The sequence below is a fragment of the Aquarana catesbeiana genome, linkage group LG03, assembly GCF_042186555.1.
Source record: "Aquarana catesbeiana isolate 2022-GZ linkage group LG03, ASM4218655v1, whole genome shotgun sequence".
In the NCBI taxonomy this organism is placed as follows: domain Eukaryota; kingdom Metazoa; phylum Chordata; class Amphibia; order Anura; family Ranidae; genus Aquarana; species Aquarana catesbeiana.
The window spans coordinates 185,518,260-185,532,305 of NC_133326.1; the positions used below are offsets into that span (position 1 = coordinate 185,518,260).

Sequence of the window (14,046 nt, forward strand, 5' to 3'; positions counted from 1 at the left end):
CGTATCTCTAGTGTCGGACGTTTCCGATGACGTACATCCTGTGCTTTCCGGAAGTGGTGTGCAGTTTGCTGTGTAATCCCGCTGGGTGTATTACTTTTGTCCAGGTTTTCAGGTGTGTGTCTCCGCTAGTTAGAAGCATCATGCCGGATTACTTGGGAGCCGATCAACGGAAGACCAAGGAGGAGGAGAAGGAGAAAGAGGACAAACCTATACGGGGTGAGCGAGTAATCACATGACCACCGGCTGTGTGGCACCCCAGGGGTGTACAGGATGGGGCCATGTCTTGATTGTTATCGTTCTGCTCCTCACTGTAATAACTAACATGTTCTGTTGTGTGTTTCAGCTCTGGATGAAGGGGACATCGCCCTACTGAAGACATATGTAAGTTAGCATGCTTACTCTGGGTTTTATTTCATCATTTTTGTTCTATTGGTCAGGAAATGTTTATTATAAAACTAAAGGCAAGAGAGAGAAAGGGTCATAACCCCCTGTCAGCTTATTTTGCCATCAGTGTGTCTAATGGGGAGATTTCCCCTCACTTCCTGTGCCATTGCCAAAACAGGAAGTGATAGGCAATCCCTTCAAGTGATTGTAAACCCTAGAAAAAAAACTAAAACAAAAAAACCTGCAAGACAAAGGCATAGTGAGCTAGTATGCATAGCATACTAGCTCATTATGAATTACCTGAGATCGAAGCCCCTGCAGCCGTCCTCGTATCCCGCTCCGGTGGCCGACATCGATCCCGAAGTTACTCCCGAAGACGCTGTGATTGGCCTGAGCATGTGCGCAGGAGCCGCCGGTATTGGCACAGTTAAACTGAAGCAACGGCACGTACCGATTACGTCTGCACATGCAAATACAGGGGATATCTCCTAAACCATGCAGGTTTAGGAGATATCCAGTGTAACTACAGGTAAGCCTAATTATAGGCTTACCTGTAGCAAAAAGTGGTTGTAAAGGTTTTAAAGCCACTTTCAAAGTGAAGAAATCCCTGGTTGTCATCAAGGTCACCAGCACTTGTCCCCATTGGAAGATTTCCCATCTATTCCTGTTCTGGTGACAACCCAAAATTGTTATTTTATTTTTTTTTACTTTTGGTTATAACAGTAAACAGGACAAATATAGAGGGTTAGTCTCCCTAACCACTTGAAGACCAGGCCTTTTTCTGGCACCTTTTGGTTAACCACTTGCATTCCGCATAATACTGCAGCAAGGCGGCTCGGCTGCGTGAACACCTGTACGTTGGTCTGTGCATGTGGTACTGCGGGCATGTGCATGCCGCGGATGCTCGCCTGCGGGTCTGGCTAATTTGATGTTTGCCGGCCACACGCGATCGCAGTGAAAAGAGGCAGAATGGTGATCTGCCTATGTAAACTAGGTGGAGCCCCGTTCTGACGGGAGGAGAGAGAGATCAGCTGTTCCTAGTGATCAGGAACAGCGATCTCTCTCTGCTCCCAGTCAGTCCGTCTCCTTGACAGTTAGAAACGCCTCCCTAGGGAATACTTTACCCTTTGATCACCCCTAGTGTTAACCCCTTCCCTGCCAGTGCCATTTATACAGTGAGTGCATTTTTTTTTTTTAACACTGATCGCTGTATTGGTGTCACTTAGGGTCAGATTTGTCTGCCGCAATGTCACAGTCCCACTAAAAATCGCTAATCCTCACCATTACTAGTAAAAACAACAATAATAACAAAAAAAGTCCCTAAGACCCCTTTCACACCAAGGCGCTTCAAAAACGCCCTAAAACGCCTTAGCGTTATTACCGCGTTTTAGGGGCGCCAGCGGTAAAATTAACGCAATGCTGCAGGCGGTTTAACGGCGTTTTTCAAGTGTTATTGATGCTATCTTTCTGCTTGCATGTTTATCCTTTGTGAGATCATGTAAAACAAGCAGTATCTTGTTTTACTTCAAATCTTCATTTTTCTGGGATTAATTCTTTTTTTGGCACTTTAATTTGGTTTTTTTGGCACTTTGATGGTCTGTTTAATCATTCTGATCCCACAAGTTCAGTCCTGTTGTTGTAGATGCTCTCTTTTCTGCTTGCATGTTTACCTTTTTGTGAGATCATGTGAATTTTCTACAGCTCAGGGTGGATTATAGGCGCTATTCAGGCGTTTTTACAGCGTTTTCAATTCATTTCAATGGAGAGGGACGTTTTTGAAGCGCTTTTTTCAACGCCCAAAAGCTGCTCCAAAGATGCTGCTTGCAGGACTTTTCTCAACGCCCCGCCAGCGCAACGCCTCAATGTGAAAGGGTCCATTGAGATGCATGGGGAGCGTTTTAATAGCGTTATTTTTAGCGCTTAAACGCTGCAAAAACGCCTTGGTGTGAAAGGGGTCTAAATCTTTCCCCTATTTTGTAAACGCTATAACTTTTGTGCAAACCAACCAATATACGCTTATTGTATTTTTTTTTTTTACCAAAAAAATGTAGCTGATTACATATTGGCCTAAACTGATGAATACATTTTATTTTTTGGATGTTTATTATAGCAGAAAGTAATAAATATTATTATTATTTTTTTCTTCAAAATTGTCAGTTTTTTTTTTGTTTATAGCGCAAAAAATAACCGCAGAGGTGATCAAATACCACCAAAAGAAAACTCTGTGGGAAAAAATGGATATCAATTTTGTTTTGGTACAAAGTCGCACGACCACGCAATTGTCAGTTAAAGCGACGTAGTGCTATATTGCAAAAAATGGCCCGATCAAGGGGGCAAATCCTTCCGGGGCTGAAGTGGTTAAATACCACCAAAAGAAAGCTCTATTTGTTCGAAAAAAATGATAAAAATTTAATTTGGGTACAGTGTATCATGACCGCACAGTTGTGATTCAAAGAGTGACAGCACTGAAATTTGGCCTGGGCAGGAAGGGGGTGTAAGTGCCCAGTGCGCAAGTGGTTGATGAATTTTATTGCACACGCTATAATACCCAATTTTTATTAACTATAAAAGATGGTATTACGCTAAGAGCTTAACATGTCACAATTTTAAATGTGCACACGTACATTATAAAAATGGCGCAGTTTACTCAAGAGATGAGCAGTTTCTTCACTTCTGGTTTCCCATACCAGAGAGATCAACACCATTCCAGTCCTTAACGATCTCTGTGGTAAGCCAGCCGAAATGCTAGTTTTCTTTCCAGGCTTGCCACTGGAACAGTAGTGCCCGGAGAGTAACCACTCCCTCCGACTGTAAAAGTCATCCAGCGACTAATTAACCACTAGGATAGCTTTTACATAAAAGCCGGCCCTCGACAGAAAAAAAAAAAAAAGATCGCTACAGGCATCATCCCGCTACAACCACTTAAAGCTAAATGATGTACAAGTATGTATTTAGGGGTCAATTCATTATGCTTTACCGCATGCGGTAAGGGTATCATGTTACTCATTTGCATAAATTGGCGCATGCAGTAAATAAAGTCCAATTCAAAAAATGTTTACCACACAAAAAATTTTTTAGTTGGTAAACATCGCAAAAAAGTGTGTGGTAATTTTGTTCAATTAGTAAAGTCCAATTCACAAAGGAAACGGAAATAAAAAAAAGGTGCGATATTTAACACCACCCTTTTGGTGGCGGTAACCAGTGTGGTGCCAGAACAAGGGGTTAAACCCCCAGAAAGTGGCATTCCACCCACCGAGAGCCTAATTCCACCCACAGAAAGTTGACACTATTCCACCAGCAGTGGACACACAAAAATGTGCCATTATACATCCCAAGTACACAAGTGTGTTGTGTTTTTTTTTTTTTTTTTTTTTTTATCAAATCAAAAAAGGCATGATGTGCAGTACAAATCAAGTGCAAAGATCGGCTGAAATTTAACATCAAGAACTTTTTAACCGGTTCAATACCGGGCATTTTCACCCCCTTCCTTCCCAGACCAATTTTTAGTCGCACTTTAAACGACAATTGCGCGGTCGTGCGACGTTGTACCCAAACAAAATTGACGTCCTTTTTTCCCCACAAATAGAGCTTTCTTTTGGTGGTATTTGATCACCTCTGCGGTTTTTATTTTTTGCGCTATAAACAAAAGAGCGACAATTTTGAAAAAAACACAATATTTTTTACTTTTTGCTATAATAAATATCCCAATTTTTAAAAAAACAAATTTTTTCCTCAGTTTCGGCCGATACGTATTCTTCTACATATTTTTGGTAAAAAAAAACGCAATAAGCGTATATTGATTGGTTTGCGCAAAAGTTATAGCGTCTATAAAATACGGGATAGATTTATGGCATTTTTTTAAAAAAAATATTTATTTTTATTTTTTGTTTTACTAGTAATAGCGGCAATCGCGATTTTTTTTTTTTTTTTTTTTTTTTCAGTGACTGCGACATTATGGCGGACACATCGGACACTTTTGACACATTTTTGGGACCATTCACATTTATACAGCGATCAATGCTATAAAATTGCATTGATTACTGTGTAAATGTGACAGGCAGTGAAGGGGTTAACCACTAGGGGGCGGGGAGGGGTTAAATGTGTTTCCTAGGGAATGCTTCTAACTGTAGGGGGCGGGGACGCACAAGGGGAGGAGACCGATCAGTGTTCCTCTGTACTGGGAACACAGATCGCTCTCCTCTGAACTGACAGGACGTGGATCTGTGTGTTTACACACACAGATCCACGGTCCGGCCCGGTTAACGGGCAATCGCGGGTGTCCGGCGGACATCGCGGCTGGGAACCCGAGGCCGTCATATGACGTCCACCCAGGATGGGAGATCCCATCTGTGGACGTCATTTGACTATAGGCGGGTAGGGAAGTGGTTAAAAAAATAAATTATACTTCTTTTTTTTTTTTTTTTTTTAAATAAGAGTCGTTTACAAAAGTGCAACAATGGCGTTTGTCAACCATGACAATTACGCCATCTAGAAGTGACCAAGTGTAATACTTTTGGTTATAGTATTACAGCATTAGAACAAGTTAAACTTAGATAGGAACATGAAAAATAAATAAAAAATGTATAAAAAAAATAGTCAAGTTCTTTAGTTTCCACGATATAAACATAGGCAGCAGCACAGAATTGGGCCAAAAACATAGAACAATCTAGTAAAGAGCACTTTCAACAGCTCTAGTAGGCCATACATTTACAAAAAAACACATTTTTATGAATGTATGACATGATGGATTTTGTAAAGGAGCGCAAAACCGCTATTTTCAGGCAACAGATCCACATGAAAGACACAGCTTGGATTACCAAGTATCAGGAGACATACATTTGAGTTAGGTAGTTCAAATTTCAGTACCTCCAAATACAGATTACTGTACAAAATGGTAGATTAAAAAATAGTTTTTTGCAAAAGAAAAAACAAACATCTTATTACGTAAAATGTTATAAGGAAATCAACTTAACCCTTAACCACTTCAGCCCCGGAAGATTTTACCCCCTTCCTGACCAGAGCACTTTTTGCGATTCGGCACTGCATCGCTTTAACTGACAATTGCGCGGTCGTGCGACGTTGCACCCAAACAAAATTGACGTCCTTTTGTTCCCACAAACAGAGCTTTCTTTTGGTGGTATTTGATCACCACTGCGGTTTTTATTTTTTGCGCTATAAACAAAGAAAAGCGACAATTTTGAAAAAAACGCATTATTTTTTACTTTTTGCTATAATAAATATCCCCCAAAAATATATAGAAAAACTATTATTTTCCTCAGTTTAGGCCAATATGTATACTTCTACTATATATTTTTGGTAAAATAATCGCAATAAGCGTATATTGATTGGTTTGCGCAAAAGTTATAGCGTCTACAAAATAGGGGATAATTTTGGGCATTTTTATTAATTTTTTTTTTTTTTTTTACTAGTAATGGTGGCGATCTGCGATTTTTATCGGGACTGCAATATTAATACAGTGATCAATGCTATAAAAATGCATTGACCGCTGTTCATACTCTGTATGAACAGACGATCTGTTTGTTCTCCCCTCAGAGAAACGGAAACTTTGTGTTTACACACACAGATCCCGGTTCTCCGTGTGTCAGTGGCGATCGCGGGAGTGGCTGTGACCGCTGGGCACTCACATCGGCGCGGGGGGGCGCCCCTTAGTGGCCACAGGGCGAAGTGATGTTACATAAAGTTGTTTCGCCCAGCCGTGCCATTCTGCCGCAGTACAACTGCGGCGGCTGGTCGGCAAGTGCTTACCCACTGACTGTGTGATAAATTACCGCATGAGTAAGCGCAGTAGTTACCGAACAATCGAAAAAATACTGCATTCGTTATTTAACACAAAATTCTTAGTGCATTGAACTTCCACAACTAATTTACTGCATGAGTTATTTTACCGCATTTTATTTGCCATTCTTAGTGAATTGACCCCTTAGCATTAAGTGATTAAAAGAGAAGCAGGGCCAAAGCTCCTCTGGTCCTACTTCTCCTATGGATCACAGCAGTGCACTTAATTCTGCAATCACATGATTGCTGTGATTGGCTACCACGGTAATTATTTACCTCATAGACTGCCCCAATGTTGTTCCTTCTCTGTGAAGACACAGTATATCTATTCCTTCTTACTAGAGAAGTCTAAATAAAAGATGAAAAGAGAAGTTTGGGGTTTTAAAATAAAAACAAACTTTTATCTCATCTAGGTGGAGGCAGCATCGTTCCCCCACCACCTCTGCATTGAGAACTAAGCAATCAAACACAGCTGATCGCTCAGTTCTCCCCTCCGCTCTGAGCAGAGAGCCATGACTGTCAGTCTCCAGCTGTCTGCTCTGCCCTCCAGCACTCACTAGAGCGCTGGGCTGGGGGGGGGGGGAGGGGGGGGGAGTGGCTGGCTCAGGTTCCCAGTGGTGCAGCTGAGAGGCTGAGCCAGGTGTCGGTCCAGGATCTTTACCCAGTATTGACCGGATTAGTGTTGGTGTCATTGTTAGTGGTAGTATGTTTTGGTACAAAAAAATAGCTTTTATATTTAGTGTTAATGTGTATAGGTAGGACCAAAAAAAGAAAAAAAAGCATACTATTGTTTTTTTGGCCCTACTACAGGTACAAGGTACAAATAAAGCCCACATATGTGCTATCACTGCAATAGACGGGAGTAATCTGCAATCTGTCCTGAAAAAAAAACAAGGCCGAGATTCTAACCGTTAATTGGCAGGCTGAATATACCAAGTTGCTCGATCAACTTGGGTACAACCAGCCCGCCGGATTCTCTTGTGACTATTGCTAGCAGCTGCTACAACACCTAGCGATAATCTCTGTCTTCTCCTGGTGGGGATTGCTTCCCCCATCCGTCCTGCCAGAAGATAATTTCTGATTCCCCTGTCAGCGCTGTCTGTGTTGATAGGAATGATGGACTTCATTTGGATTTTTAATTTGTTTATGAATTAATAGTTTTTTTTTTTTTTTTTTTATTCTATTCCGAGTTTGCATAAGAAAGTACAAAACAAAGACTATTGGGCATACCCAGGCTTATACATTTGGCTACAAAAGAAACAAAGACAAAAACAGCGCAAAAGGCGCTTAAAAAAAATATTATTGGCAACCAATTATCCATGCAAACTCGCAAAGTACCGCTCACAAATACCAAGAAAATTAGAAACGGCAGTGAGTAGGCTTACTCTACGAAGTAGGCAATACACTAAGGATCAGGAAAAAATATATGGGGAAAATCATTCCGAAGTGTCACCTGTGGGGGCAGTTGTGGAAGAATCAGCCCAGATGTCCCATATTTTGGAAAACTTTTTCCCCTAGACTCATACCTGTATTTGTACATTGGTATCGCTGAATTAACCATTTTTTCCCCATAGTTAAGCGTTGGCAATTTCCATTTTAACAGAATGGCTTTGCGAGTGTAAAATAACAATAAACCAATCCGCATTCTCATTGCTTTAGACATGGCCAATAAGTGCACTAAGCCTAGAATGCAGACATCTACTGTTAGTAGCACTATGGATTAATAGTTTAGTGTTTATATTCACTTATTTTATGCACTTTCATGTGGAATGTTTGTTATTTAAAATCTCACATGTGATTTTTACTCTGTTTGTTATTATATATTGTTTAGCAGAGGATATAAAACACTTTAAGATACCACATATTGATTATTATTTACTGATTATAACTCATGACATGTTAAGAGACCACGCATTACTTTTGAACTAAACACAACACAAGATACCTGCTATTAACTTTTTATTAGTGCACTTCTCTGATTTAGTTTAAATTACTGGTCTTCACTGGCTCTTTCTGACTTCATGGCTAAGAACCTGCCAAACATACCATAGTTCAATGAGGCTGCCTGAGTGTCCATGGTCAGCGAAGGTATGACAGTGGGTGGAAAGTAACTATAAAGCCTGAGAAAGCCAGCGTCACAATATTAAAGTAAACCAAAATCCATATGGCCTTTTCAGAATTTGATTTTAGGAACTTCTTCTTCTAATTTTTTTATCTTGTTGTTCCAGGGACAAAGCACATATTCTAGGCAGATTAAACAGGTGGAAGATGACATTCAACAGCTTCTCAAGAAAATTAATGAGCTCACAGGTAAGAACACTTTTAATTCTTATAAAACTCAGAACTCACTGATTCCAAGTGCTGATGGAAATCAGATCTAATGCATAGCTGCCAGCGTATTCAAATAGATCAGTTATATGTATTTTAGATTATTATGCAAAACCCTGGTCTTAAATACTATAATACTGTGTACCCAAATATAAACTTTGAAAAAATAAGAGATGCACTTGGTCACGCAAGGTTTACAACCAGCACTGCTACTTTAATAATCAGTGCAGGGCAATGCCCACAAGCTGAAGATGGTTGGCAGCATCTGGCTGTCATTCTCTGTGATCAGCCTAAAGTCCTGCCTATCTGGCTAGGGCTTGCAGATGCAGTCTGACACTGCAGTCTGTAAATAATGCTGGCCACACCTAGGCTGTACAGTGCAAAGGAGAAAGTGCTGGGCTGTCAAGTTACTAATCTATACTATTTGTGGCAGCCAATGTTTGTCATGTTGGGGACACCATGTGTGCGTAGAGAGTGCACCCATGCAGGCTGCAGCTGACCTGGTACAGGAAAGCACAGGGATGAGGACTTTGGAAAGCATGGAATACAGGACTCGCAGGGACGATAAGACTATGGTTTAGCACAGAGGTGCTGGTCTTACAGGCAGGCAGGGCACACACTTTTCTGCACCAGGGTGCAGGACTCACATGGAGACAGGAGTATCTTGGCAGCAGTGGGATGCTGAGCTTACAGGAACACAGATGTAACAATATATTATGAGATACTTGGAAGTGCCCAGGGGTCCCAGGGAATGCAGGTACACAAGGAGTCTAGGACATAACAAACTGTCTGAATTCACATCGCATTCGGACAAAATGCGTGCAGGCCCCCCCCCCTTTTTTTCTTTTTTTTTTTTTTTTTTTTTTTTTTGTTTCGCACAAGTATTGGATTGCATGGGTGTTCACACTAATGCGATCCAATTCCTGTCTGAATTCACAGTTCGCACTGCGATCTGCAAACCGATCTGTGGGTGTCATTAACTTTGTATTGACACCCGCACTCAATTTGCAGGGTTTCCCGCACTGCACCAGTGTGAACCGAGCCTTAGACTTGTTAAAGGGAATCTCCACTCTTTTATTTTTGTTATTTAATTTTAGTAAAAAAAAGAAAAAAAAAATTCCTTTCCGTGGACCCTTTAAAAATCTGATGAAAGCTATAGGCCCCCTCCCCCAAAATATTCACATAAACACAACTTTGCATTCAATGTCTTTATGTACTTTATGTTATTGAATTTTGATTGCCTCATAAATATGCATGTGGTTGGAATAAAGTAAACAATCTTAACAAAAAACTTGCTAATTTCCATGCAATAAAAAATTGAAATGCAATCATCTTGTGCAAATAAAACTATTTTAATTTAGGTCAAATCTGTTACTGCTTCTACTAGTAACTACTATATTTTCTACAACCATTGCTATTACACCTCATATGACAGCGCTGGGCATTGAGGGTCTTTTCTTTTGTCCCGGGTGTAAGTGGAGACTCTCATTGCAGATAAGTGCAGTGGTGATAGGAGGATTCTGGAGAAGTAATCTAAATTTATGTTTTGTTTTTGTGCCTGACTGTGTGCTGATGGGTAAGCTTATGTCTTTATTTATTTTAGGCATTAAGGAATCTGACACAGGACTTGCTCCTCCAGCACTTTGGGATTTGGCTGCTGATAAACAGACTCTGCAGAGTGAACAACCACTTCAGGTGGCCAGGTGCTGATGACTTTGAACTTCCATAATGCTTTTCAAATGTTTTATCCTTGTAAATCACAATACACAGAGAATAGAACAGAGTGAATGCTCTTGTTTCCTGATTATTAATACTATTTTTTTTCTTTAACCAGGTGTACAAAAATAATTAATGCGGATTCTGAGGACCCAAAGTACATAATTAATGTTAAGCAGTTTGCAAAGTTTGTGGTAGACCTCAGTGACCAGGTTGCTCCTACTGACATAGAAGAAGGAATGAGAGTTGGGTAAGAGCCCTTGTTAGTGTGATGAAATCTAATCAATACTTGGTATGTATTTTTGACAAACTGTAAATGTTCTTTACCGTGTGTTTTGTGCAGAGTGGACAGAAACAAATACCAAATTCATATACCCTTGCCTCCAAAAATTGACCCTACAGTTACTATGATGCAGGTAATAACTTTCATTTTATTTAATAAAAACTAAGAATTATACATATTTTATTTCTGTTTACTAAGTGCAATTTGCCCTGCCCTCCCACACAGGTGGAAGAAAAACCTGATGTGACCTACAGTGATGTTGGAGGCTGCAAAGAGCAGATAGAAAAGTTAAGGGAAGTCGTTGAAACTCCTTTACTCCACGTGAGTAGATTTGATAAGGTCCTTATGATGGATGTATGTGTGATATGTAAGCCATTCTGTCCTATGGCTGGTATAAGAAACATAAAATTATTGATTGCTGCCTGCCTGCAGTGAATATATTTCAAGGTAGTACTGTCTCCCAATGTGCGATAAAATACTTTTATTTTATTTTTTTTTTTAATTTTCAGCCTGAGCGGTTTGTTAATCTGGGTATTGAGCCACCAAAAGGAGTGCTTCTGTTTGGCCCCCCAGGAACAGGAAAAACCCTTTGTGCACGTGCAGTAGCCAACAGGACTGATGCCTGCTTCATCCGAGTCATTGGATCAGAACTGGTCCAGAAATACGTAGGAGAGGTGAGCTTTTGTATTTTCTGTAAATCACAATCTTAGAGCAAATCTAAAGTCCAGATAAAGATATATTCAGTTTGAAAGAATTTGTACCAGAAAACTCAATTTTCATAGTCCTACCTACAATTTCCCATCATGGTAATTGCACAAATGTGACTGTCAAACACACACCTTTTTTAAAGCGGAGTTCCACTCCATACTGGAACTTTTGCTTATCTGTTTTCTCCCCCTCCGGTGCCACATTTGGCACCTTTCAGGGGGAAGGGGGAACAAGTACCTGCTGTCTTTCACAGGTCCCCCTTCCCCACCTCCGCACACGTTGCCGCAGCTCTTCCCTTGGAAGTTCGCCCCCCCCCCTCTTCCTTCCTCCCCCGCCGGGCCAATTAGAAAGCGCAGCGCACTTCACACATGTGCAATAGGGCTGCACTGCCGGTTTCCCTTAACAGGAATGGTGGCGGCAGCAGCCGACCCAAAAATCAGTTGGGGTGCCAAGATCGCGAAAACTCTGAACAGGTAAGTGTCCTAATAAAAGTCAGCAGCTACGGTATTTGTATCTGCCTTTAATTTTTCCTGGTGGGGGGGGGGGGGGGGGGGGGTTGGAACACCTCTTTAAGAAAAAGTCTACATGAGGACTCGTGATGAGGAGTGTGTCTGTTACTCTACTATACAAGCAATTGAGTACTGGAATAGTAGGGCAAAAAGCAGCATTTCTACTAAATTTAACAGTGTAACGATGATATTTGCTAGCCAAAAAGAGTAAAAAAAAAAAGTGTGGGCTTTAAAACGAACGTTTAGTTTGTTTATATAATGCCATGAATTTTTGCATGATAGTGCATAGAACCATTTTTATCAGAAACGTTCCTAGAAAAGTTTCTAATTTTATACACCTATTATAGTCCCCACATGCAGTCACTCACATACCTACTATACCTGTAGGCCATTTCTGCCCCCACTGAAGCCTGCTAGAAAAACTCCCATTCTTCATTAGAGCTCCATCCTATCCTGTTCCTAAAATGTTGCAGCTGTTAGACTTTCGCCTCCAGAATTACAGGTGCAAATGTCATCCTAGTTCAGAGCCCCACACAAATGCGAAGTGTGCTCTCTGTCCTCTGTCACTGCAGCTGAGCCTAGTGGCTGCAACACGGATAAGAGTACACTGTACATGTGCCCTGAACGAGGTTTTTCAAAGTAATAAGGTTATTGTTAAAGTGGAGTTCCACCCAAAAGTGTATATTACAGGTATCTGTACCCACTTCCGGCGTAGATAGCCGCAGAATCTGCGGTTATTTACGCCACATCCTGTCTCACCCCCCCCCCCCCCCGCTGTCTGCTGGGAAACACACGGGTCAGCTGCTGACTTAAAAAAAAAAACAAAAAAACATTTCGGTGGAGCTCCGCTTTAACTACTGGGATTTGTGGACTTAGTCTGACCAATGGAAGTGAATTTCACTTAATTTTGCCATTGATCCCAGATTTTTTTATATTTGGTTGGGCACCCTCTATGTATGTAGATGAGTTTCTTATAGGGTAATGACTTTGACACCAGGCTTGAAGTGTGGGAGGGAGTGCCTGCATCCATTGCCTTTTCAATGAGCTTCCTAGCGATGAAGAGCACTTCCTGTAGAAAAAAAGTCTCAAATTTATCTTCAGGGTTAGGAAAGAGACCAAATGGGCATAACCTGGGGTCAACTGTCAGAGGTGAGCCCATCTTATTGTGGAAGAATTGAACCACTTGCAACCAGTAGTCATTTTACGGCCAGACATACCCACAGTATGTGGAGAAGGTCCCCGGGCATCAGAACATCTGGGACATGTGGGGGGAGAGAGGGGCAGTATCATGCAATGCGTACTAGAGTCAGGTAAGCTCTGTCTTAATTTAAAGTTGTGAAAGGCGATCTGAAGCCTTGGACACACCTGTTTACATGCATCTAGTATTTCAGCCTAGTCCTCATCCTCCACATCCCTGATATCCTGCATCCATCTTGATTTCAGTTGGTAGCCAACTTAGTAGCCGAGGGTGTGATGAGATTAGTGTAGAATATAGAGATCATCTTCTTGGGGTCAGAGCCTAGTATTGTAGCCAGGATGGGGAGGGCTAGGAACTGGGGATGAGTGCCAGGAAATTGTGTATATAGAGCATGCCGTAGTTGTAACTATTGGGAAAACTCATCCTTCAGCTCTTGAAAAGATTTTAGCCTGGCTACAGTGAAAACCTGGTATAAATCTAGGACTCCCCTGGATGTCCAAAGGGTGTAATCCGGTATTGTTAGGAGTTCTGGTAATTGAGTGTTACACCATAAAGGCATGTGAGCATGGAAAGCAGGTGCCCCGGTTATGCCGACCTCAAGGTCCCAGATTTTCAGGTGATGGCTAGCCATACTGAAACGGTCATAGTGTTCTTGCGTACCCCTGGCCCATGTAGTATTACCTGCAATGGGTGAGTGGCAAAGTGGGTAGCCTATAATGAGGCATACCTGTAGGTACCGGAAATAAACCTGCACGGTTTAGAACATATTTACCATATACACGTGCGCCAATGTCATCGGCGCGTGAGCACTGATGAAAGGGCACGTGACCGCCGGCTCCCGCGCGCATGCGAACTCACACAACTCTGACCAGTCACGGAGCCGGAGTCCACGGCCCTGGAAGGAAGAGGGGTAAAGATGGACGTGGCCACCAGCGGGGACATCGCAGGCTTCGTTTGCAGGTAAGTGGCACATAATGGGCTAGTGTGCGATGCATACTAGCCCATTATGCTTTTACTTTGCAGGGAACTAAAGAGGAAGTAAAACCCATCAGGGTTTACTTCTTTAACCTTGGTATAAGTAGAAAAAGTGAGAAAGCTAGGAATCTATGTAATATGGTAAAATT

General features: G+C 41.5%; 1 protein-coding gene across 1 annotated transcript in view; it reads left to right on the top strand.

The window, feature by feature from the left end:
- PSMC2 (proteasome 26S subunit, ATPase 2) overlaps positions 1–14,046 on the top strand; it is a 21,796-nt gene continuing 7,750 nt past the window's right edge. Inside the window, exons 1-8 of the mRNA XM_073619616.1 lie at positions 1–216; positions 344–381; positions 8,409–8,490; positions 10,112–10,211; positions 10,343–10,474; positions 10,568–10,640; positions 10,733–10,828; positions 11,017–11,181. Of these exons, the coding sequence (XP_073475717.1) occupies positions 27–216; positions 344–381; positions 8,409–8,490; positions 10,112–10,211; positions 10,343–10,474; positions 10,568–10,640; positions 10,733–10,828; positions 11,017–11,181 (876 nt within the window). The 5' untranslated portion in view covers positions 1–26. The remainder of the gene's footprint in view (positions 217–343; positions 382–8,408; positions 8,491–10,111; positions 10,212–10,342; positions 10,475–10,567; positions 10,641–10,732; positions 10,829–11,016; positions 11,182–14,046) is intronic.